General features: G+C 44.1%; 1 protein-coding gene and 1 non-coding gene across 2 annotated transcripts; one reads left to right on the plus strand and one right to left on the minus strand.

The window, feature by feature from the left end:
• Positions 1–2,999: 2,999 nt before the first annotated feature.
• On the minus strand, positions 3,000–18,892 carry ACAA2 (acetyl-CoA acyltransferase 2). The gene is made up of 10 exons (XM_033164190.1): positions 18,746–18,892; positions 16,581–16,747; positions 13,645–13,773; positions 11,892–12,008; positions 11,563–11,710; positions 7,796–7,971; positions 6,357–6,486; positions 5,395–5,465; positions 4,052–4,206; positions 3,000–3,507 (listed from the first exon to the last, which is right to left on the minus strand). The coding sequence occupies exons 1-10, from the start codon at positions 18,759–18,761 to the stop codon at positions 3,423–3,425; spliced, it is 1,194 nt and encodes a 397-aa protein (XP_033020081.1). The 5' UTR covers positions 18,762–18,892; the 3' UTR covers positions 3,000–3,422.
• Positions 18,893–24,100: 5,208 nt separating this feature from the next.
• On the plus strand, positions 24,101–24,186 carry LOC117055360. The gene has a single exon (XR_004427616.1).
• The last annotated feature ends 1,756 nt before the right edge of the window (positions 24,187–25,942 follow it).

The raw sequence follows: 25,942 nt of genomic DNA on the forward strand, positions 1-25,942 counted from the left end.
TATAAATAATAAATTATTATGCCTACTGTGGGTTAAACCACAGAGCCTAGGGCTTGTTGATCAGAACGTTGGTGGTTTGAATCCCCGCAACGGGGTGAGCTTCCGTTGCTCGATCCCAGCTCCTGCCAACCTACCAGTTCAAAACCACACAGTGCAAGTAGATAAATAGGTACCGTTCCGGCGGGAAGGTAAACGGCATTTCCGTGTGCTGCTCTGCTTCACCAGAAGCAGCTTAGTCATGCTGGCCACATGACCCGGAAGCTGTACGCCGGCTCCCTCGGCCAGTAAAGCGAGATGAACGCCGCAACCCCAGAGTTGTCCGCGACTGGACCTAACAGTCAGGGGTCCCTTTACCTTTATTTTCATCAGAGAAATGTTGGAGTCCTGTACCATAGGATCATAGAATTGTAGAGTTGGAAGGGACCCCAAGAGTCCTCCAGTTCAATCCCCTGCAATGCAGGAAACTCAGCTAAAGCATCCATAACAGATGGCCATCCAACCTCTGCTTAAAATTCTCCATTGAAGGAGAGTCCACAACCACCCGAGAGAGACTGTTCCACTGTTGAACAGCTCATATTGTCAGATTTTTTTTTTCTCCTGAAGTTTAGTCAGAATCTCCTTTCTTGGAGCTTGAAGCCATTGATCCCTGTCTTCCAGAGAAAACAAGCTTGCTCCATCTTCCACGTGACATCCCTTGAGATATCTGAAGATGTACCACAGTACCTCCATACAGTACTTAAGTCACATAATGTGGGGAAATGCTTTAGGACTGGAATCCGGGCAACAGGTTTTGTTTTAGTTACTCTCTTTTCATCAGTGTTTGGGGATTGCTTGTTCTAGGTCATCTGCCTTTTTCAACTGTGTAAAATAGACATATCAATCTCCCAACCTAGAATAATATTATACAAAGCAGTGGAAATATTATAATTGGAAGAACTCTTTTAAATACAAGAGTTCCTTTTAGTGAAGTCGTCTGAGGGCTTACCTTTTAGCAACGCCAATTTTTTATTTTTCCCATACAAGGGGTCCTGCAATACGCCTGGCAAAGTGGCTGAAGTTCTTCTAGCTCTCGACAGAATCGGTGGGATGAGAAAACCATGCGAGATCGATACTGCAGGAAGGCTTGTTTGCATGCAGTGGTGTGAAAACAAAGAAGCATGTTAAAATAAGTTTATCCATGGAACGTTACCAGTCCATTATTCTATTATGGCCAGCATCAGAGACACTGTTCTGTTAATAGACATGACAGTGTATCCCCTGCCCCCCCCCCAATGTAAACCACTGTGATTTTGTGCAAGAAGAGTATGGATGCATGTATGAAAAATCATTGCAATAATAATACTTTAAAAATTCTTTCAGCAAGGCCAACTGCTCTTTGCAACCGCCAAATTTAAGGCTTTGTGGTTGTAGGGTTTTTGAAGAAGGAATCCATGTTACTTGAACCTTGAGTATGTCAGTGCAAGTAGATAAATAGGTACTGCTGTGGCGGGGAGGTAAACGGCATTTCCATGTGCTCTGACTTCTGTCACGGCGTTGTTGTGCCAGAAGCGGTTTGGTCATGCTGGCCACATGACCCCGAAAGCTGTCTGTGGACAAATGCCTGCTCCCTTGGCCTGAAAAGCAAGATGAGTGCCACAACCCCATAGTTGCCTTTGACTGGACTTAACTATCCAGGGGTCCTTTACCTTTTTTTACCTACCCTTGATTAGGTTTGATCCAGCAGGGATCACCTGACGTTTTGTGACAGGGATGCCATTGAGACGGGGATGCTCAAAGCAGGAAAATACCAGCTGATCTTGAGGAAGGCAGCCAAGCCATATGCCAAACCCAAAGGCAGGTCCTTCTCAGTGGTTAGGGTCTACGGTCAGCTTGACTCAAGGAAGGAAGGAAGGGGGGAAATCCTTCCTGCACCAAACTAAGTATGGCGAAGAGTCAGTTCCAGAGTTGGGTCAAAGCTCACTCAGCGTTGTTGTTGTTGTTCAGTCGTTCAGTCGTGTCCGACTCTTCGTGACCCCATGGACCAGAGCACGCCAGGCACGCCTATCCTCCACTGCCTCCCACAGTTTGGCCAAACTCATGCCAGTCGCTTCGAGAACACTGTCCAACAATCTCATCCTCTGTCGTCCCCTTCTCCTTGTGCCCTCCATCTTTCCCAACATCAGGGTGTTTTCCAGGGAGTCTTCTCTTCTCATGAGGTGGTCAAAGTCTTGGAGCCTCAGCTTCAGGATCTGCCCTTCCAGTGAGCACTCAGGGCTGATTTCTTTAAGGATGGATAGGTTTGATCTTCTTGCAGTCCTTGGGACTCTCAAGAGTCTCCTCCAGCATTTAAAAGCATCAATTCTTCGGCAATCAGCCTTCTTTATGGTCCAGCTCTCACTTCCATACATCACTACTGGGAAAACCATAGCTTTAACTAAACAGACCTTTGTCAGCAAGGTGATGTCTCTGCTTTTTAAGATGTTCAGTGTTATGAGCACCTTAACTCAGAGTTACCCCCCCCCCCAATAAAATAAAATAAAGTAACATTAGGTGCCTCTTTAGCTCATGTCCTGTGGAAGGCTGTCATTCGCCACAGGACTAGGGAAATAAAAAGTTCACATTCAGGGGGAAACCCTCCGTTTCCAGAGTACAGGTCAGAAATGAAGGACGCTTCCCATATGGATGCACTGCTAAGCGGCTTAAAAGGACAAAAGCCTCTGCAATGCGGTGAGAATGCACCACCTTGTGGCTGGAGATGATTCCTGAGAAGCAACACTATTAGAAGTATGCCAGATACTTTGAAAGAAAACCACCAGGTTTGGCACAAATGCCCAAAATGCCTGATGTTCCAAATTTAAATTATACCCAAGCTTTGCAAGATGACAAAACTAAATCCTTTGATTATAATTTTTATTATTATTTTATCACATAAAGGCACGCTGATTTCGTTACACTTTGTTCCCAGCTCTTAACACTGCGCAGCCGGAACACACTCTTTATGCCAAATCCATTCAAGAAAAGGCAGCAATGCAAAATCCCTTCCCCCATTTGCAGAAGTATTACAGTGCAGTGATCTAACAGCTTGGAAGACAGCACTGACTGATGAAAAAGCAGGCTTTGGTGTAAGGCATAGTTAGTAGATACTTGGCAGCTTAACATTTATTCAATAAAATTCATACTTAGAAGTCACATTTTAACTCAGCAGGACGTACAAGATAAGTGGAGATTACAGGCAGATTCACGCAATTGAATTAGAGATTATCTGCTTATAGTCTTTTTTCCCAAAGAAGACTTTGCAATATCCCCCCAGCCTGCCAGATGGTCCATACCAGTCTGTTTCATGGATGTGCACACCAGTGGGGCCATCTCCTCCTCCTCCCTAAATTCTTCTAGTGAGCATGTAACAGTTGGTGGAGAGTCCATCCAAGATTCTCGAATTTCCTTTAGGCTGTCTTCTCAATGATAACAGCTATACCTTGGCCTCCTCCAATGCAAGCCGAACCGACTGCATATTTACCTCCACGGCGCCTATAAAAAAACGAGGGAGAACAAACAATAAAACAAGTTATCAAGGTATCGTGACTCAAGCCTAGCCAAGTCATTTGTTCTGAAGGACTTCTAATGATTTGAGTTCTACCGCCCCCCCCCTTTTTTTGCTCCACAGGATGACATCTAGGGCAAGGACTGCCAAGCACATTGAACTGCGATGCCTTGATGTTGGTGGGAAGAGTGTTTCCTACAGCAGATAAGCAGCCTGACATACTTGCTGGAGGGAAGGGAACACACAGCCAAGCTGCACTCCTTGTGAATCTGAGCCAGACTGCAATTAGCAAGCTGCATTCTGTTTCTTTATACCCGTTCCGACTGTTTATCCATCTATCTAGCCTACTATTGACCCCGACTCTGAGCTCTCCAGGGTCTCAGGCGAAGGTCCTCTCCTCCATGACTTGCAATGTCATCGTCTTAAAACCGAGATGCCAACCGCGCTCTCTTCCAAGCATGCATTCCACAGCATTTTAAAAAGCAAAACCTATAAGCGTTCCCAAGAGGTTCCTTCAAGCTATTCACAGACCTTAGTTCGTGAACCAGGTGAGCAGTGATCCTTGAACCCGATGCCCCCAGTGGGTGACCCAAAGCAATGGCTCCTCCATTGACGTTTGTTTTCTCTGGGTCCAGATCCAAAACCTTCTCTACTGACAAGTACTGTGGAGCAAAAGCCTCATTGACCTTGAAACATGAGAGAGAGAGAGAGAGAGAGAGAGAGAGAGAGAGAGAGAAGTTGGAAACACCTATAAGTTGGACTGCTGTAACATACTCTACTTGGGGCTATCCTTGAAGATGCTCCAAAAGTGATACAGAAAGCAGCTTTCGCTAGGGGTGGGTGAGCAGAAAACCACTGGCCCAAAGTATATGGTTTTTTTTAAATTTTTAAAATCAAAATCAAAATGACAGGTCAGATGCAAATCCTGCTTTAAACCTTTAACTTCCCAACTTATTTAAGAATGTCTGCAACCTCTTTCTAACTCATAAAACTCAAGGTGGCAGACCTGAAAGAATTAATAAAATAAATTGCAAAACATATACTAAAAACACAACCAAGTTCCAAATAAAATATCACCCAAGAACTGAAGGGAGTAAAATAATAATAGTAATAGTAATAGTAATCATCATCATCATCATCATCATCATCTAATATTCATGCCAAATGTTGGCTTGAACCAATAACAAAGAGGTGCTGAAATGCAACCAGGGAAATAGCTATACAGATCTTCTGAGTTAGGGAGTTTCAGTTCCAGTGTTTGAAGGCTGCTTCCAATAAGAGATGAACAATCTTCAGCAGCCTGTACTTAAGACTCTGCCTAACTCGTAGGGACACGGGTGGCGCTGTGGGTTAAACCACAGAGCCTAGGGCTTGCCGATCAGAAAGTCGGCGGTTCGAATCTCCGCGACGGGGTGAGCTACCGTTGCTCGGTCCCAGCTCCTGCCAACCTAGCAGTTCAAAAGCATGAAGTGCAAGAAGATAAATAGGTACTGCTCCGCCGGGAAGGTAAACGGCGTTTCCGTGCGCTGCTCTGGTTCGCCAGAAGCGGCTTAGTCATGCTGGCCACACGACCCGGAAGTTGTATGCCGGCTCCCTTTGCCAGTAAAGCGAGATGAGCGCCGCAACCCCAGAGTCGCCAGGAGTCCCTTTACCTTTTTAACCCATAGGCAGACCAAGTGAATGTCACTCAACTATAGTTTATCTTGGGAAAAGTTGAGCTCAAGTTCCCATCAGTTCCAGCCAATGTGGCCAATGGATCAGGGATGATGGGAGTTGTGTCCAGCAAAATCTGTAAGGCCATAAATTCCCCACCACCTGAAGGCCACATTAAGGTATTGTTTCATTCGTTTTGGGTTTTGCACAGCTTTCCTTACCTCAACTAAGTCCATGTCTTTCAGGGAAAGGCCGGCTTTCTTCAGGGCTTCAGTAACAGCAGGCACTGGACCTTTGTTAAAAAACATACACATGCATAAGGGCAAGTAGAGGAACTGATAGTTCAGTGCTTTATTAAATACACACACCAAGAGTGGGAAAACTGGTGCCCTCCAGATGTGGCTGGACTACAATTCCCATCATCCCTGAACACTGGCCATGTTGGCTGTGACTGATAGGAGTTGCAGTTCAACAATGTCTGGGTGGGGGCAGCAGGTTGCCCAACTCTGATATGATATGAAAATGAAACAGGAAAAGGCAACTTTATTCTGTGATCTGCCCTGCGCCATGCAGGTATAGGGCAGTATATAAATTTAACAACAACAACAACAACAACAACAACTAACAACAGCAACAACTAATATGCCCACTCACTCTGATTTAACAACAACAACAACAACAACAACAACAACAACAACAACAACTAACAACAGCAACAACTAATATGCCCACTCACTCTGTTCCAGAAAGGGTACCCTCCATTATGATTCTTATTTTTTATTAGACTAGTTACATAAAGATGTCCCAGAGACTTACAACTAATTTAAAAACATGAACATAAATCATATAAGGGACCCTGAGGGTCATCCAGTCCAACCCCCTGCAATGCAGGAATCTCAACTAAAGCATCCATGGCAGATGGCCAACCAGCTCTGCTTAAAAACCTGGCTCCAAAGAGATGTCAGTGAAGGAGCCAGGAGGACCTCATTGGGGAGAGCTTTCCACAGATGGGGAGTCTGAAAAGGCCCTGCCCCTTGTCACCCTGTTCCAAGGCTCCCTGAAAGAAAGGACCTGGAGAAGGGCCTTGGGATTTTGTGCTGTTGCTGCAAATCGGGATTTGCGTGGACTACCTTCCACATGCTGTGCTATGATGGTTAGGAAAGTCCCCAAGACTGTAACTTACCAATGCCCATGACGTTGGGGTCGCATCCGGACGCATGGTAGGCTACTATTCTAGCCAATGGCGTGAGGCTGTGCTTTTTCAAGGCTTCTTCACTTGCTATGATCACTGCTCCAGCTCCGTCACATACCCCCTAGGAAGAGGAAAACAGACACCAAATCTGCGACAGAGCATTGACAAGAGTTGTTATGCAGACTCAAAAAGGCAGCTTATGCTTCAGACCAGTCATCCTGGACCATAAGAACTGGACTGCCTGATAAGAGGGCCATTCTCAAGTAAAACTGATTAGTGGCAAAGACATATATGACTTGGGTCAAGCACAGCCTACGCTATTAACACTCAGGTTTTAAGAAGAGGTTGGATGGTTCTCATCTAACCTCTTCTTAAAACCTGCTGTGCAGGAATCTCAATCTATGGTTGAGATTCCTGCACAGCAGTGGGTTCGACTCTCGGCGTCCCTTCCAATTCTACAATTCTATGGTTCTAAGCATCTGCAGATACACATTGCGATAAGTTTGCCACTGTGCCTAAAGATGAATCTGAAATCAATTCCACCAGCTCTGTGTACATTAGGACACGGCCACAGTTGAAATCTGAGCAGCAGAACTGAAATTCAGTGTCCATGAAAGCCTAAAGAGGCAGTATGTGTGAAGGGGGCATTGGAAAGGAAGCATATATTCAGCAAAGGATTCCAGAGCAGCTACGTTCTGCACAGAAACATCAAGTATATACTGTAGGATTGTGGGGCAGCCTGGCCACCTATCAGGGATGTCGGGAGGAATGGGACGTCCAGCATTGGCACAGGGTTGGCCCAGATCATCTCTGAGGTCCCTCCCAACTTGATTCTGCGAGTTCCATTGCTACACAGAGTCCTAGCGTCCGCTTAGCTCCCTGTCAAACCTGACCTTTCATGTAATGTTTTACAAAATCAGGGCTGCCATACATATGCCCGGAATTTCCGGGCATCGTCCTTCAAAAATGGCATCTGGGCGGAATTTTCGAGTAGCACTTGAAATGTCCGGGAAAACCTGTATGTATGTTGTTGTTTTCTGCAACTTTGGCAAACAAGCAAGCAAACAACCTCAGCAACTTTTGTGCCCGGATGTTCACTTTTTGAAATATGGCAACCCTAAAATTATTGCAGCAGACTCAGCAAATCCTCAATTTCTGTAATGTTACTGCTTTTGCAAAAATGGTATCGCTTGCAAGGCTTTATAAACTGCACCCTGGGGCTGACTTGTTGTAGGCAAGGATAGCTGAACCATAAATAATAATAATAATAATAATAATAATAATAATAATAATAATAATTTATTATTTATACCCCCGCCCTCTATTTCATATGGTATGCTTTTTTTTAAAGAACCCCGAGTAATCTGACTTCAGCTCCAGGGACGGGAGCAAATCGTTCTTAGATCAGGATTTTAAACTCCCTGGCTCACCGAGGCATTTGCAGCTGTGACGGTCCCATCTTTCTTGAAAACTGTAGGGAGCTTTGCCAACTGTTCCAGAGTCGTCTCCGGCCGGGGGTGCTCATCCCGCTCCATGCTCTGTTTGCCTTTCTTGGTTTTCACTTCAATAGGTGCCATTTCAGCTTTGAAGTGTCCGGCTTCTTGGGCTATAAAAACAAGATGGCCGACGCCAGTACGTCACAGAGGGAGAACCCAAAGAGATCAGTCAGTGATTAAAAGAAACCCTCCGCAGGGGCCGTGCTTGAGGTAGATGACAAAGACAACACCCCTTGATAATAATCAGTGCTTCTCTTCTAGAAAAAAAGGGTGCTGGGACTTGCCATGGGCTCGTTACAGTAAGTGCCCCAATTTTAACCAGTGCTTTCCTTCTAGGAAAAAGGTGCTGGTACTGCGTACCTTTGAGCACCCCCAGAAAAAAAGCACTGATAATAATAATTTTATTATTTCTGTGTCGCCCATCTGACTGGGTTGCCCCAGCCGCTCTGGGCGGCTCACAACAAAATACTAAAAACACAATAAAGTATCAACCATTAAAAACTTCCCTTGACAGGGCTGCCTAGAGATGTCTTCTAAAAGTCAGAGTTATTTATCTGTTCGAAATCTGTTGGGAGGGCGTTCCACAGGGCGGGCGCCACTACCAAGAAGGTCCTCTGCCTGGTCCCCTGTAACCTCACTTCTCGCAGGGAGGGAACCTTCAGAAGGCCCTCGGAGCTGGACCTCAGTGTCCGGGCTGAACAATGGGGGTGGAGATGCTCCTTCAGGTATACTGGGCCGAGGCCTTTTAGGGATTTAAAGGTCAGCACCAACACTTTGAATTGTGCTCGGAATGGGTGACAATGTAGGTCTTGTAGGCTTGGTGTTATACAGTGCTTGGTCTCCTTCCAGCAGCGAACCCCCTAGATGTTTGGTTTGCCCAGACGTGTGGGTACTTACGAGCCAAGAAAGTTGATGGAGGGCAAACAGACCAACTGCATGGTCTGTGTGATCACTGCTGTATGTTTTGTTGTTAGAAACAGCTGTGTGCACAGTAACATAGAAAGGCAGTATACAAATTAAAAATGAAATGAAAACTTAAAATGAAACTGCAAAACGGTGCCTAAGGAACAGCGTCTTTGCAAATGTGCCATCTGTAGAAAACTGCAAGCACTCTATGGCACTTACTCCTTAGCAAGTTACAGGGATGAGAAACTTGACAGTTTTCCAAAGCAGATGCTGAAAGACAGCATTGGTTAGGTTTTGCTCACTAATTTCTTTTTTAAAAATAATTTAAAATACTCACCAACAGAAATACAGAATAACAGAATTTAACCATAGCTAAACAGCTCAAGAAACTCAAATGTTCATCATTCTGGCAAAGGCTAATACAAACTGAAAGTTTCACAAGATTAAATACAAAAGATTAAATTATTCTGTATTTCTGTTGGTGAGTATTTTATTTTTTTTATTTTTTTAACAGAATTTATTAGCATTTTCATAATATAACACAAACCCAACCCCACACCTACAAATACAAAAACAAATACAAATACACATAATGTCAGGATTCTTCTTCTTATCTATATACCTTGCAAAAAAAAAAAAATTTCTAGTTCTGAATCTTGACGTTTGACTTCCCCCGCCTATACACCTTCGGTTTTAAATCAATATACTATTTCCTTAACAGCTTTTCTCTATAAAAAATTTAACTTTACTTAAAAAGAAAAAACACAATTGTCTTAATCTTTGCATTATAACCTAATTCTTAACCAAGTATTCTTATAGCTAAACTTATTTCTTCTATCCTTTATCATGCTGCTTTTAACTTAAAATTCAATATCTCCTTACTTATTTAAAATAAACTTGTGATTAACAGACTTCACACTCCGATTTCGGATACCATGGCAGACCATTTAGATTATACATTTAATACTTCAACCCACTCCCCCTCTGTCCATTGTCTTTTTCTGTCTTTCACCAGAACCGGATCTCCAATTGTCTTCTTCTGGATGTCCACAGATCCAGGCTGCATCCACAACAAACCTTGCATCGAGCTTCAGGATGTTCATCCCCTCCATTCTGGGTTTCTCCGTTTCTTTGTGCCATACTTCTTCTTCTTGTAAAAATCTTAATTCCATGTCCCTTGCCCCCGAGCTGCCACCTCGGAGTCTGGATATTGTAAATTTTCCCGTTCCAGGGCTGCCACCCCCAGAAACCGGCCCCCCTTCCTTTCGGAGTTGCCCAGCCATCTCAGACCATCCTTCAAACACCCCTCCCAGCTCTTTGCCAAAGTTTGTTTCCATTGTGTAGAACTTTTGAAAAGCCTCTTCTGTGGAAAATAGGTTCTTTCCATTTATAATTCCACTCAAAACTTGTAGTTTTCGATTAAGCAGTTCCAGTTGAAAGACAGTGAGCATTTCCTCATCCTCCAAATCAGAGTTCAATACCAGCGCGAGCGCAAAGTCCAGCATCTTAGGGGGGAGGGTGAGTATCAAGTTTCAGTTCCTGTCTCTTCCTTCCTTTGTTTCAGTTTTTTCCCACGAAAGTCCAAGTCGTCGCCATTTCTCCGATGCCGGAGTGTAAAGACCAAAACTTCAAATGGAGATATTTTTTCCCCAGTTAACCCCCGAAGGGAAATCTCAACAGTCTCAGTTCTCAAATTCCAAATACTTTCTATCGATTGTTGTAGCAGCAGTCACTTAAAGAGTTAATTTCTTTCACCACCCGAAGGGAGGGAGGCGGGCTGCCTTTCTTCTTTCCCCCAGATCGTTCCAGGAATACAAAGAGTCAGTCAATTACTCACAGCCTCTGGGTTCTTATCAGCTCCTTAAAGACAGGTAGAACTTAGACGCTCATCACAGGCTTTGTCGCCGCATTTACATCCCGGTTGGGGCATGTCCCCTATAGCCCGGCTCCGTCGTCCCTTCACCCCCACTCCCCCTTTACAGGGGGAGCGGGGGAAGGGTTCGGAGCCACAACGGGCACAGCCGGGGAGCCCAGGGAGCGGGACGCTCTTCCCGCACCCCAACCGGAGCCCCGCTTTGTGGTAGCAGGGCTCCTAACCACCGGGATGGACTGGGTGCTTCGCAGCCGAAGCAGCCCACGACCACCCGCAATGGCGTCAGCCGCCGGAAGCCCCTGTTGGTGAGTATTTTAAATTACTACATTTATATTCCAGTAAGCTTTATGTAATGTTGATAAGAGTGTATTATTGTTGTTATCAAAGATGAAGTCCGTTCCTTGAAGAAAGTGTACCGGTGAAACGGGGAGACCTAAGCTAGCCACCCGTCGGAGGACAGACGAGGACGTCTGAGGGACTTTGTACAATCACTCTAAAGCACATAGTATTGCACATGGGACTTTGCACTTTAAGAGTTGATTATTTGGAAAGTGTGCCATAGGCTATGCCTTTGAGGAGATACTTATGAGAAGTAGGCTTCCCTTTGAAATGGATAATGCTATTTTACGTTTTTAAGAAGAAGAAGAAGATGGTGATGATTTTGGATTTGATATCCCGCTTTATCACTACCTGAAGGAGTCTCAAAGCGGCTAATATTCTCCTTTCCCTTCCTCCCCCACAACAAACACTCTGTGAGGCAAATAGGGCTGAGAGACTTCAGAGAAGTGTGACTGGCCCAAGGTCACCCAGCAGCTGCATGTGGAGGAGCGGAGATGCGAACCCGGTTCACCAGATTACGAGTCTACCGCTCTTAACAACTACACCACACTGGCTCTCTTTTAACCCTTGTAAATCCACTAACCAGCTTTCCACCTCTGCTGTGTCCTTAATGCATAGCGGTCACAGTCTTCCCTTGTGATGTTGTATTTCGCAGCAAGGTTTTCAGCCGTAACCCCCATAGGGATTTTAATGTGCAGATCTGTCAGCCCTGCCCACAGTGTATCTTCCAGCTGCAAGGGGAATGAAACAGACAACGCAACAAGATTAATAACACCATTACAAGATTTGGGGGTAATGAATTCAGTGCTTGTAGGAAAAAGCCAAACAACACAAACAATGGTCAGCTTCAGGAATAACTACCAGGTAACAACTACCAGATATATACAAAGCTGCTGAGAGCAATGCCTGTACCTTGAGATCGACTCCGAATTTTGTCCCAAAGCGGATATTTCGGACAGCATATGGACTTTGGCTCATACTTTCTGTTCCACCACACAGCACTACCTCCGATTCTTTAAGGCAAATTTCCTGTTTTGAGTGGGAAGAGAGAGGGAAAAAAAGCTCATTAGGCATTTTTTATTTCACCATTTGAGGTTCGTAGTGTGCGTCAGATAAGTGCATCAGAAAACAGCTCAGCTCATTACAGATAAATAAATCTAGACTGAAGAAGGACTTGGCAATACCAATTTACTTTTGGGGGGACAGCAAGCCAGTGCATGAAGGGAAAAAATACTCCTCCTCCACACCACCTTTCCGCAACCCTGTGGGTGTTGCATGAGGCTCCAAAAATTGTGTACCTGCACTAGGAGCTGTGTGCAGAGGAAGAATGGCTATCTATCATCCCCAAGATCAGAGGCAGAATACGACTGAATACCAGTTGCTGGGGGAACAGCAGTGGGACGGAGCAACTGCTTTCCTGTCTTGCTTGCAAGTTTCCCATCTGCAACAATGGGACTATGCTGGACTAGTTAGTCCTGATCTAGCAAGGCTCTTATGTTTCCTAATCATTTTGCTACTACTTTGCAAGAGTTTTTGCTTTAACGGCACGGGCTTCTCCAAGAACTATGCACTGTCTTTCTTTTCTTTTCAGGCACAATTAAAAGTTTATAGGGCCTTCAATAGCTTGGAGACCACCTCCTTCCATAGGATCCGCCCTTTTAAAGTCATCACCTATGTCTAGCCCATAGGCTCAATGGAGGTCCCAGTGTGGTGTAGTGGTTAACAGTGGTAGACTCGTAATCTGGTGAACCGGGTTCGCATCTCTGCTCCTCCACATGCAGCTGCTGGGTGACCTTGGGCTAGTCACACTTTCTTGAAGTCTGAACCTGGGGAGATCTGAGTTCTTCGGGTAGTGATAAAGCGGGATATCAAATCCAAACTCCTCCTCCTCTTCTCCTCCTCCTACCCAGGGCCTCCCTATCAAGCTTGCCAGACCCTGTGTCCTGTCCCCTTATGTGCCTTTGCTGCTTAATCACAAGGTGGTCCCTTTGTGTTGAGTTTAGAAATTGAGTGTGCAAAGAGGCAACTGATGGCGCTTGCTTCCTACAGAACTCCATGTCATTGCAGACTCACTACAGTTCAAGTTTTGAGCACATTTTGTAAGGGATATACAGTGGTACCTTAGGTTACAAATGCTTCAGGTTACAAACTCTGCTAACCCGGAAGTAGTTACCTCGGGTTGCAAACTTTGCCCCAGGATGAGAATGGAAATCGTGCGGTGGCAGCAGTGGGAGGCCCCATTAGCGAAAGCGCAACTCAATTAAGAACGGGTTTCGGGTTAAGAACGGACCTCCGGAATGAATTAAGTTCGTAACCCAAGGTACCACTGTAGTTTGTGCCTGTTCGGGCTGGCCAAGCTTAAATTGAGAAAATGGATCTGATGAAATAAGAATATTATTCTGCTCTGTTGTTTTGTTTTCTCTTTCTTCACCAGTTGTGTGAACTGCTTTACAAAGAAGTAGTGTAAGCCATTCACACTAAAGCCCTTGTCTCCACTTTGCAACTCCCTGGTTCTTATTAGGCAATTAAAAAGAAAGATGGGAGTATCCAACACATTTATCATTTCCCCATTTCTCGAGTCTCTGCCTGACCTGCACAGGAAAGCTGGGCTGATGAAGGACACGAGGAACTTAGCAATAGGGTACCACGAGAGCAAATCTAGTACCTGACATCCGTTGACGATGGACTGGAAGCCTGATCCACACAATCTGTTGACTGTTAGGGCAGGAACTGGGACTGGGACTCCAACACGCAAACCCACGTGCCGGGCAAGGTAAGCAGCATCCGCAGAGCTCTGCAAGGAAGGGCAGACGTAGCACTTGGTTAGCGCTGCTCAAAGCAAGAAATGCAGGTAACGCATGAACTGCAATGCTTGGAAGTGAGAAAACATACAGAGGATCGGCCTGCACAGATGCCATGTTACAGACTTGCTTGCAACCAAGCTCTGCTGAACACAGTGAAACTAACTCAGATTAAACATGCGTAGGATTGAGCTGCATGTAACTTTAAGGGAAGTCTAGGGTGACAGCACACTCAAATTCTGTTGCAAGGGTTACCTTAGGGGTAGAGATGTTAGATCATGTTCCACTGGCTAATCTGGAGCTCCCCTCCCTCTTTGGAACATTTCCCCCCTGGAGATGTAGATGGTAAAGTTGCTGGCCTTCCATTGCCTCGCCAAGCCCTGTGCTATCTCAGGCTTTTGGAGGAGTTGCTTAGACTGCCCTGGAGTTTTATGTTGTCCTATTGCTTATTCGGTTGTTTGGGGACCTTTGGTGAAAAGCAGCCTAACCATCTTAATAAATAATCACGGTGGAATAACTCATGCCTGCTGGGGTGCTGGGCATGATTTGGGAGAAATGGCCTTGCAGGGAAAATCTGAATTCCTGGGAGGCCGAGTTCAGCCTGCAGCCTGGCAATTTCCCACCCCTGGTTTAGGTTACCATCATGAAAGGCAGCTACAGGTGAAACTCGAAAAATTAGAATACTGTATTGTGGAAAGGTTCATTTCTTTCAGTAATTCAACTTAAAAGGCGAAACTAATATATGAGATAGACTCATGACATGCAAAGCGAGATATGTCAAGCCTTTATTTGTTATCATTGTGATGATTATGGCGTACAGCTGATGAGAACCCCAAATTAACAATTTCAACTTTGGGGTTTTCATCAGCTGTGCGCCATAATCATCACAATTATAACAAGCAAAGGCTTGACATATCTCGCTTTGCATGTCATGAGTCTACCTCATATATTAAACTCCAGTAGCTAATGAAAACAATTGCTTACATAAATGGACTTTTCCATGATATTCTAATTTTTCGAGTTTCACCTGTATATGCAGTGATGTGAGGTGCGAAATTTTGTGTCCCACAGGTTCAAAAGCAACACTGAATGGGTGACAACTGCAAATACAGCATTAAGCGAGCCTGACACTTTCAAAGTTGTAATTAATGTTTTTCAGGTGTTTTATCCCTGGCAAGTTATGTGAGTTAGCATATCTTGTGCAGTTCTTTGGACTAAAAGAATTAATTGGTGTGTCAACAGTTTCCAGTACCTTTGTTTAAATTTAAGGATCGGGGTGTGTGTGGAAACAATGTAAGTGAAGTACATGTGTTTGTATTTAAAATTTACAAGTATTCTAGTCATATTTCCATAAAATACAGCATTTAAGCTGCATTAAGCACTTTAATTTCACTCCTGAAATAATTTAGGTCCAATACTTGAGTTGAACCAAGACGAAAAAATTATAACATGGGACATGTTTTTGCAGCTTTCTTTCTTAAATACAAATAAAATAAACATCATTTTTTTAATTGGATGCAAAGTAAAAATCTCCCTGATATAAATTACCCAATGCAAATTATCCTAGGATACTAAGGATCAAAGCCTTTCTCTGCATAGGAAATTCAGAAAACACCCACACCACGGGCAAGAGTTTAGAATATAGGGAAAGGCTTTGGTTAGTATTAGTTATATAAAGAGCTTCAATTTTCACTGTGTTAAAAAGACACGTGTACTTGGGTTAAGTAATAATAATAATAATAATAATAATAATAATAATAATTTATTTGTACCCCGCCCATCTGGCCGGGTCTCCCCAGCCACTCTGGGCGGCTTCCACCAAACATTAAAATACATCTAAAATGTCACAGTTTAAAAACTTCCCTAAACAGGGCTGCCTTCAGGTATTTCCTGGATGTCAGGTAGTTGTTTATTCCCTTGACTTCTGATGGGAGGGCGTTCCACAGGGCGGGCGCCACTACCGAGAATATTTATATATTGTATATTGTATATAATATTTATATATTATATATTATATATTGTAACTATAGTGTGCATTTGATTGACATCCTATGCTCTTTTAAAATGAGTGGTTTTGGGGGGGGTTATTGGGTTGTTGCTTTTATTTTGATTATGTATTTTGTGGTTTTATATTTTGAATTTATTCAGTGAACCACTGAAAAATAACATACTAAAATACATTGCTTACAAAAATGTGTACATTAGTCAAAACTGAATATAAATGTTAGGAGAAATACACACTAAAAAGCTAAATTTAAGATTGGAAAAATGAGAAACTGAGAGAACCAGAATTGACAGAACCTTCCATCCCCGATTGTGACACTGCCACTACAATGGCCAAGGGAAAGAGACCACCCCCGTTCTTGTGGCAGGACTTTCTTTCCAACCTGCCCTTTATAGTGCCAGGTTTATATCAATGAGAAGTTAGCTAGAGTTTATGTAAAGAGACCTTTCAAAAGTTCGGTTACTTTGTTCATTAAAGATTGTACTTCTTATCTGTACACAGAAAAAATGAAAAAGTTGTAAAGAAAGCAAAACACACTTCTGCAGGGTGCAGAAACATATTTACACTCATATACAGCTCATTCATACCCCCAACAATGCCAGCAGGAGCAAATTCAATGACATAAAATATTCCAAGGGAAACTGTTTTACAAGTGACTTGTTAGAGCTGCAATTGTTCCAGTTTATTTCTAGCTCCTCTGGGATGGAGCAACAGGGCAAACGTAGAAAGAGAAAGAACATTAGCATGAATGCAACAAGCGGATTTGACAGCTGGCATCCGCTGTGTCCTACCAACCTGCATGACATTGCCCACAACCACACTGTCAATGATTTCGGGAGACACTTTGCCAGCAGCCAGGGCTGAGCGTGCTGCAATCTCCGTTAAGTCTGTGGCAGTGAAGTCCTTGAGCAAGCCTCCATAAGCCCCAAATGGAGTCCTCTTGGCAGAAACAATGAACACACCTGGAAGAGAAAAGATGGAAAACACAACGATGAGCTGCCTTATGAAAACTATTGGCTCAGTCAGCACAGCATTGTCTGCAATACAGAAGTGGGGCTCCGGGGTTTTATTCAGGGAGTCTTTCCCAACCCAACATCATGGGGGCACCAAGCACTGAACCTGGGGCCTATCACAAAGCCATGTGCTCTACTAGCAAACCTTTCAAGATGACCATCTGTTGACAGAAGCCCATGGAGATAAGTGAAGGCTTAAGATCCTACACGCCCCCTTCAGTGAATACAGCTGTTCTTCTTCCAACAACTAAGTGCCAAGTAATACGGAAGTAATACGAAAACAAGCCTGCTTTCATAGTTAGTACATTTGTTTAAATTGGGTCCAAAGTCTTTGCTTTTTGAGGAGCTGTGTGGAAAAGTGTGCAGTCATCACCGGAGACATTACTAAGGCATCAATTCCCTGTAATAGTCATTACTGACAAGGTCTTTACTCCCCGACTCTGAAGAAGTACCCTGCTGGATCAGACCAAAGGCCTATTTAATCCGGCATCAGTTTCTCAGAATGCCAAAAAGATGCCACAATCAGGCCATGTGGGCAACAGCCCTCTCCCAGCATGTTGTCTCTGATGCTGGAAGTAGCATATAGCCTCTTATACTCCCTGAAAGGAGCAATTTCAGACTCAAAGGCTGCAAGCTGTGCCTTTTCATGGTTACAGAAAAACACCTGGGGCATTGCACAAGTTTAGAAATGCAAGCCAGTGAAGCAATGTTGTTCATTATGTGGAAACTAGTATACACTCATGACAGCATTCGTCTCCCTACTTGCATACAAAGTCTCTGCAGCTTCCAAAGCATGTTTTACCAGGCATTTTGCAAACTAGTTAACTCCTTATCCACTGAAGTCCACATATGCTTAGGGATAGCCAAAGTCTTACAGGTAGTGATTCCCATGTCCAATTTCATGATTTCAAGAAGGGACTACCTAGTTCAACATGCCTGGCTACACCACACCAGCAAGCCCCCTACAGTGCCTAACTTACAAGGGTCTTGCAAAGATTACTGAGATAATATGCAAGAATGGCTTTGCACATTTGAAATACACTATATAAAACAATTATTATTATTATGAGGCCATCCTATTCACGGAAGCTTTGAAATGCTTAAATGATTGCAGTCTAATTTTTAGATGTGGTTTTAAAAGTCAACTTTTTCCAGTTGGTGACTTTTTGCTACAGTAAACATTTCAGTGTAGAATATTATAGTTTTGTTTTTTTTAAAATTTGGAGAATGTGGATAGATATCTTTCAAAATGACTGAGAACCTGTTACACAAATCAAGCAATGCTAGGAGCTGTTTCTTTTTGTTTTCCAATGCATTTCTTATCAATAAAAAGTTCAGCGTGGTGCGAGCAATTTTTTACTCTGAAAGTGTGGTCCAGAGGAAAAAAAAGTTAGAGAACCACTGCTGTAACTCTTACTAAGGAGCTAGATCCAAATGCACACACCGTCAGTTCTGAGTAAGCATATCTAAGGCGCAAGCCACCCAACCCACTCTCTCTCCTCTCAGCCTCCGTTTCCCCATCTGCAAAATGGGAACGATCCCAGTTCAACTCCCAGGGCAGCTGCATGAGCAAACACAATAAAACCTGATTGAAAAGCTCTGCCTTTGAAGAAAAAAAAGAAATAATAAAAAGCATAGGTATGCAAGCAGGCAATAAAATAATAATAATAAAAAACCACACCAAGCCTCGTCCCTCCTATCCTGTGCTGCTTCGTGTTCTTTGCTCCAAAGTCGTGTTTATTCAAGTTGCCGGGATAAGAGTGAACACAACGCTACTTAAAAATGAAAGTAAACATAAAAATAAAAATCTTGCATTTGTAGTTTCTAGGCGAGTAGGGGCGTGTGAGCTCCCAGATCTGGAAGCGCGAGAGCAACGTCAGGCTTGCAAAATGCAGCCCTGAAAGGAAGGGGAAAGAGAAGTTTTAAGCCCGGGGAACAACTACTTGCCTCTGAGCAGAGCCATGGCCGCCACCTCCTCTTCCGTCTCCTGGGCTGAAGGTCTCCCTTTGCACCACCCTGATGCAATCCCTTGGCCCAGCCTGCAGAGGGGGCGGGCGGAGGGGGCTGGGACCAGACCTTTCGGTACTTGTTTTCTTCCCCTCTTAACGACACAACACCCTCCTCCTCCTCCCCTTGCCCTTTCCCCTACTTCTTCCCCGTCGCCAAGCCTCCTCGTCTGCACAGTCACATTCAGCACAAACGGACTCTGCCTGCTGCTCCTCGAGAGGAGGGAACAGGTGAGAGGGTGGCAGGTAACGCGTGTGCATCCTCGAGGGGTGGGATAAAGGCGGGGGGTAGCAACCCCACATTTGGGTTGCTTCTTTGAATCCTGCTCCTTTGAATTGCACCAAGAGAAAAGCAAATAATAGCGGCTTCCTTTTTAATAATGCTTTTATTTATTTTTTTGGAATGGGGGGGGGGAGAGAAGGAACTCGTCTCTGGGGGGGGGCAGGGAACTGGGTGGAGGCTCGATAACGCCAAGGACAGCTGCTCTCGCTCCGCGTGGTCATAACAATTACTGTACTACAAAAACGGGGAAACCTCGTGTGGAATCTGCGCCCGCGGATGTCAAACTGGGCGGGGAAAGGAGAGCGACGTGGCACGGCAGATTCGCGTCAGCCGTTTCCGGGGCAACGCGGCCTGCTTCAAGACTAAAGCGCCTCCCTCGGGAGTATCTGAAGAAGTGTGCATGCACACGAAAGCTCATACCAAGAACAAACTTAGTTGGTCTCTAAGGTGCTACTGGAAGGAATTTTTTAATTTTGTTTTCCTTCGGGAGTGTCTGTGGGTGGGTTTGCTATTACCTGTATTATTTATTAAATATGTGTGCCGCCCACCACCCATATATTTCAGGGAGGTTCACAGCGTAAAAAAAAACAAGATAATAACACAAAAAGCATAATTAAAACAAGAAAAGCAAAACAATAACTGCCCCCCCAAAAGTTGATGGTGCATTCTGGCTCTTCACAGACCTGTGATTGCTAGCAATTTTTAACAAACCAAAGTTCCCAGGATTCTTTGAGGTGTGTGCTTTAGATTTATGGAGAGTCGGACACAACAACCAGCATACCTCTCAAGGATTCCCCCTCCCTGCATCTCTAAACTTAAAAGCCCCCAAAGAAGCAAGCAAACATGCAAATCCATCAGTTTTGAACCATGTACCTTTTATCATTTTATCTCGCCAAGTCTCCCAAACAACTATGTCATTGGGCAGCCAGGATAAATACTGATAGCAAATAAGCAAATAAGATAGTAAACATGACGTGGAGGCAGTGACAACATCGACCCAACCAGGAGACAGACAGTCAGGCTGTGCATCCATAGCATTCACCAGGCAAGGAATGGCTGCTGGGAGGACGGCGCAGAGAAGAAATGCCACGGTGCATCTGTAACAGCGAAACTCGTCGCCTTCCTCTTCCCCAGCTTCATCTTCCCATGGCAGCACGTGTAACTTTCCAGCGGTTTAACATTACTCCAAAAGGCGCACTTCCTCCATTATCTCAAAAGGCAGGTGGATGCTGTTGTAAACAAAACAATGCCAACAACAACAAAGCACAAAACTCAAAAGCTTTGTCATCTGTGTGATCATTGGTAGGTCCTAATAATGTTATTACCTTTTGTTGTTGTTCAGTCATTCAGTCGTGTCCGACTCTTCGTGACCCCATGGACCAGAGCACGCCAGGCACGCCTATCCTTCACTGCCTCTCGCAGTTTGGCCAAACTCAATGTTAGTAGCTTCGAGAACACTGTCCAACCATCTCATCCCCTGTCGTCCCCTTCTCCTTGTGCCCTCCATCTTTCCCAACATCAGGGTCTTTTCTAGGGAGTCTTCTCTTCTCATGAGGTGGCCAAAGTACTGGAGCCTCAACTTCTGGTATATTACAAAGGGATTATTACCCCTTTGTAATATACCAGCACATCATCCTGTGATTTTTGCTTGAATATTCTCCTTTGGCTAATTTCCGTTGCTTCTTAAATGTTTATAGATGGTTTTTGGAAAATTCATGGTGGGCACGGATAGCGAGCCTCCCAAGCAGAGGTTCGGTCGTGCAAAGCCACTCAGTGGAGAGAAAACGAGAGGGCTGTTACTACACCCCTTGCTTGTAGACTCCTGGCATATCTGATAGGCCAGTGTAGGAAGTGGGATAGATGGATCTTGGATATGATCCATCAGAGATCTCATTGAACCCATTCGGTCTTTCCCGACTGAGTGGCGTTCAATCACGTACCAGCAAATTTGTGTTGTGCAATTATAGCTTATTGGGAGGGTCTTGCTCAACAAGCACTGTTTCCTCAAAAGATAGTAAATTTTTGCTTTATCTGCAGAAGGTCTCAAGGTCCAGTCTCTGGCATATCCAGTTGAAAAGGGTCAGGTAGAAAGAAGGTGATGAGAAAGACCCTTGTGAGGGACTCTGAATCAAAGGAGACAATACTGGGCTACATACAAACACCTGGTATAATACATAAGGTGCTACACTCAATATGCCAACAAGTTTGGAAAACTCAGCAGTGGCCAGAGGATTGGAGAAGATCAGTTTACATCCCAATCCCAAAGAAGGCCAGTGCCAAAGAATGCTCTAACTACCGCACAATTGCACTCATTTCACACGCTAGCAAGGTTATGCTTAAAATTCTACAAGGCAGGCTTAAGCAGTACGTGGACCGAGAACTCCCAGAAGTGCAAGCTGGATTTCGAAGGGGCAGAGGAACCAGAGACCAAATTGCAAACATGCGCTGGATTATGGAGAAAGCTAGAGAGTTCCAGAAAAACATCTACTTCTGCTTCATTGACTACGCAAAAGCATTTGACTGTGTCGACCACAGCAAACTATGGAAAGTTCTTAAAGAAATGGGAGTGCCTGATCACCTCATCCGTCTCCTGAGAAATCTGTATGTGGGACAAGAAGCTACAGTTAGAACTGGATATGGAATAACTGATTGGTTCAAAATTGGGAAAGGAGTACGACAAGGCTGTATATTGTCTCCCGGCTTATTTAACTTATATGCAGAATTCATCATGCGAAAGGCTGGGCTGGATGAATCCCAAACCGGAATTAAGATTGCCGGAAAAAATATCAACAACCTCAGATATGCTGATGATACAACCTTGATGGCAGAAAGTGAGGAGGAATTGAAGAACCTTTTAATGAGGGTAAAAGAGGAGAGCGCAAAATATGGTCTGAAGCTCAACATCAAAAAAACTAAGATCATGGCCACTGGTCCCATCACCTCCTGGCAAATAGAAGGGGAAGAAATGGAGGCAGTAAGAGATTTCACTTTCTTGGGTTCCATGATCACTGCAGATGGTGACAGCAGTCACGAAATTAGAAGACGCCTGCTTCTTGGGAGAAAAGCAATGACAAACCTAGACAGCATCTTAAAAAGCAAAGACATCACCTTGCCAACAAAGGTCCGTATAGTTAAAGCTATGGTTTTCCCAGTAGTAATGTACGGAAGTGAGAGCTGGACCATCAAGAAGGCTGATCGCCGAAGAATTGATGCTTTTGAATTATGGTGCTGGAGGAGACTCTTGAGAGTCCCATGGACTGCAAGAAGATCAAACCTATCCATTCTCAAGGAAATCGGCCCTGAGTGCTCACTAGAAGGACAGATCCTGAAGTTGAGGCTCCAGTACTTTGGCCACCTCATGAGAAGAGAAGACTCCCTGGAAAAGACACTGATGTTGGGAAAGATGGAGGGCACAAGGAGAAGGGGACGACAAAGGATGAGATGGTTGGACAGTATTCTCGAAGCTACTAACATGAGTTTGGCCAAACTGCGGGAGGCAGTGAAGGATAGGCGTGCCTGGCGTGCTCTGGTCCATGGGGTCACGAAGAGTCAGACACGACTGAACGACTGAACAACAACAACAACAACGTTCCTAGGGTTAGATTGCAAAATTAAGTTTTAAAAAATGCAAAGGAGCAAAAAAAGAGCAACAATCGCAGACAGCAATCAATAGAGGCCTAAATGCTGTTTCAAATCTCATGGGTTGAACCTAATTGTGAAGTTTTGTAGCACTGGTTTCTTTTAACAGCCTGGGTTAACACTAACAACTGTTAGTCTCCTTTTTTGAAGGGGAAGCAGCAGTATGGATGGCCGTCTACAGAATCAAGTATCTCCACTGCATTATGAGGCATTTATATTTTGTCAAAATAAATATGCACTGAAACAAGATAATATATATGACTAGCCAAAGCTGGGAGCTTTAGTGGAGGGTGAAAAGGCATACTAAGCCATGTTTTTGCTATCATTTATTGTGAAATCACTTTGATATGCTTTATAGGAAGTGATTCATGAATGAAATAGTTCCAAGGCTGTCAGTTTCATGCCTTTTCTGTCAAGAACTTTGAGCATCTCAGATTGTTGTTCTTGGGTTATTATGCATATCAGAAATAGATGTATGCAACCTTCCCAAAGCAGTAGCATATTAAGTAAAATACTGAAAAAAACATTTTCAGCCTTCTGTTGTCATAGTTCTTGGGAATCGTAGATATAGTGATCCTGTTTGCAAACCCTCTTCTTTGCCCTGCTGCAGTGGGTTTTCAAGCTCTCTTTCCCTCTCTGCTTATGCAGTCCTTAACTTGTTGTTCAGTCGTGTCCGACTTTTCATGACCCCATGGACCAGAGCACGCCAGGCACCCCTATCCTCCACTGCCTCCCGCAGTTTGGCCAAACTCATGCCAGTTGCTTCGAGAACACTGTCCAACCATCTCATCCTCTGTCGTCCCCTTCTCCTTGTGCCCTCCATCTTTCCCAACATCAGGGTCTTTTCCAGGGAGTCTTCTCTTCTCATGAGGTGGCCAAAGTACTGGAGCCTCAACTTCAGGATCTGCCGTTCCAGTGAGCACTCAGGGCTGATTTCTTTAAGGATGGATAGGTTTGATCTTTTTGCAGTCCATGGGACTCTCAAGAGTCTCCTCCAGCACCATAATTCAAAAGCATCAATTCTTCGGCGATCAGTATTCTTTATGGTCCAGCTCTCACTTCCATACATTACTTAACTTGTATACATAACTTCCATACATCCTTAACTTGTGCGTCAACAATCCCAGGCTTTTCTCTGCGAACCCAGTCATTTTGTTTTAATTTGCTATTGCTGTTACTTCCTTTTCTCCTGTCTGTTTCAGTGTAGGGAGAAGATGCATACATACATCCATAGAATTAAAAAATATATATGATTCTGCATTGGGAGTGGGGGCTCAGGAAGGTGGAAAAAGGGGCTAGATCAGGAGTGAGAATAATTTTTTAAATCAAACTTGTTCATATGCTCAAGTATGAGAAACTCACCATTGCAGTTCCTGGTCTGTGATGAATAGCCCACTGCGCAATCTGAGTTCTGTGGAACTGAATGATGGAATTTGTGCTGACAAAGGCATCTGAGACCAATAAATAACTATTATGTCCCTAGTGCTGCAGTTGGATGCTGAGGTACAAAAAGAAACTTAAGGAACAACAAAAGGTGAGAGCCAGTGTGGTGTAGTGGTTAAGAGCAGTGGACTCGTAATCTGGTGAACTGGGTTTGCGTCTCCACTCCTCCACATGCAGCTGCTGGGTGACCTTGGGCTAGTCACGCTTCTTTGAAGTCTCTCAGCCCCACTCACCTCACAGAGTGTTTGTTGTGGGGGGAGGAAGGGAAAGGAGAATGTTAGCAGCCTTGAGACTCCTTAGGGTAGTGATAAAGCGGGATATCAAATCCAAACTCCTCCTCCTCCTCCCTTCTTCTTCTTCTTCTTCTTCTTCCTCTTCAGTGTTGCTAAGTAGATTTAAACACAGCCTGTCTATATTATGGATATGTTGTAGTTAAGAGTGCTGAACCTGGGGAGATCTGATTGGTGAGATCTGAGTTCAGATCTTTACCCAGCCATGAAACCTCCTGGCTGACTTTGAAACAGTTGGGCGCTTTCAGCCTAAACTGCCTACCTGGGTAAGAGTTGCTTCTGAATGCCAGGAAACTGCAGGAGGGGAGAGGGCTCTTGTGCTCTGCTTGTGGGTTTCCCCATGGCATCTGTTTGGCCACTCTGAGAGCAGGGTGCTGGACTAGATGGGTCATTGGCCTGCTCCAACAGGCTCTTCTTAGGTCCCTCATAGGACTCTAGCAGGAGTGGCTAGATTTATTACATTTATATCTCAGTCAGTGGAGCATAAGACTCAATCTCAAGGTCATGGGTTGGAGCCCCACTTTGGGCAAAAGATTCCTGCATTGCAGGGGGTTGGATTAGATGATTCTCGTGGTCCCTTGCAATGCTACAATTCTGTGAAACTCACTCTGCCCCCATTCCAAAACTTTTAACTTTTTAAATCCCACTGTGTAAGAATGACTTTCAAATGCTAAGATCTTTATTGACATATGTCAATATCCCAAACATTGAACTCTCTTACCTCCATGCCTCGCGAATGTATTCAGTGGGGCAGCTAAAATTGTGCCCATGCTTATTTTGGAATAGGACTAGCATTGTAGCAAGGCACATCCCATTTGTGCTGAACTGTTGCAGAAATTAAGCACGCTTACTTATAATATATCAGTTACCTCTGAATACTTTTCCTGGAATACAGGTTTTTTCTCCAAAAGCAGAAGCTTCTCATCCTCTTGGTGAGAAACATTCAAGCCTTATGTCACTTTGCAAGGAGGGGCTGCCACGTTGTAACCCTCCCCCCCCCTTCTAACTGCTCATAGCAATAGGAAAGATCTTTACAACTCTTACATCCTTTGTGAAAGGCTTTCTCTCCGAGTTTGTGGTCTCCCAAATTTGATAAAGTCCCTGCTTTATTATTTGGCTTCTGTTGCTTGATTAAAAATAAATAAATAAAAAAAAAAACATTAGCTAATGAAATTACAGCAGGGATTAAAGGCAAAATAAAACAAGAAGAAAATTACACTGGGAGCAAGGGATCATGGTTACTAACAAATATATTTGTTCTCTATTGCAGATTTCTTCAAGTGGCTTTTGGATTCTGCAGCGCAAGAGAACGAAACAAATGCAAGTAATCCACAGTGTTTAATGGCAGGCTAGTTTTTTGAATAAATGAAATGAAAGGATACCCAATAGTATAGTGTGCTATTGGTTTGGTTTTGCCTTGTCTTGGCTGTAGGTTGTTAGTGACTTCCTCCCATTATGGCAATGGTCCAGTTTTTCAAACCAC

Source organism: Lacerta agilis, chromosome 11 (genome assembly GCF_009819535.1).
Source record: "Lacerta agilis isolate rLacAgi1 chromosome 11, rLacAgi1.pri, whole genome shotgun sequence".
Classification (NCBI taxonomy): domain Eukaryota; kingdom Metazoa; phylum Chordata; class Lepidosauria; order Squamata; family Lacertidae; genus Lacerta; species Lacerta agilis.

What these genes read in the sequence shown, in the direction of transcription:
- ACAA2 (XM_033164190.1), bottom strand. An exon ending in CCATCGTCAACGGATGTCAG is followed by an intron (nt 12,009 to 13,644) that starts GTACTAGATTTG and finishes CACTCAAAACAG; the next exon opens with GAAATTTGCCTTAAAGAATC. An exon ending in TCACAGCTGCAAATGCCTCG is followed by an intron (nt 6,487 to 7,795) that starts GTGAGCCAGGGA and finishes TCCTCTTCCTAG; the next exon opens with GGGGTATGTGACGGAGCTGG.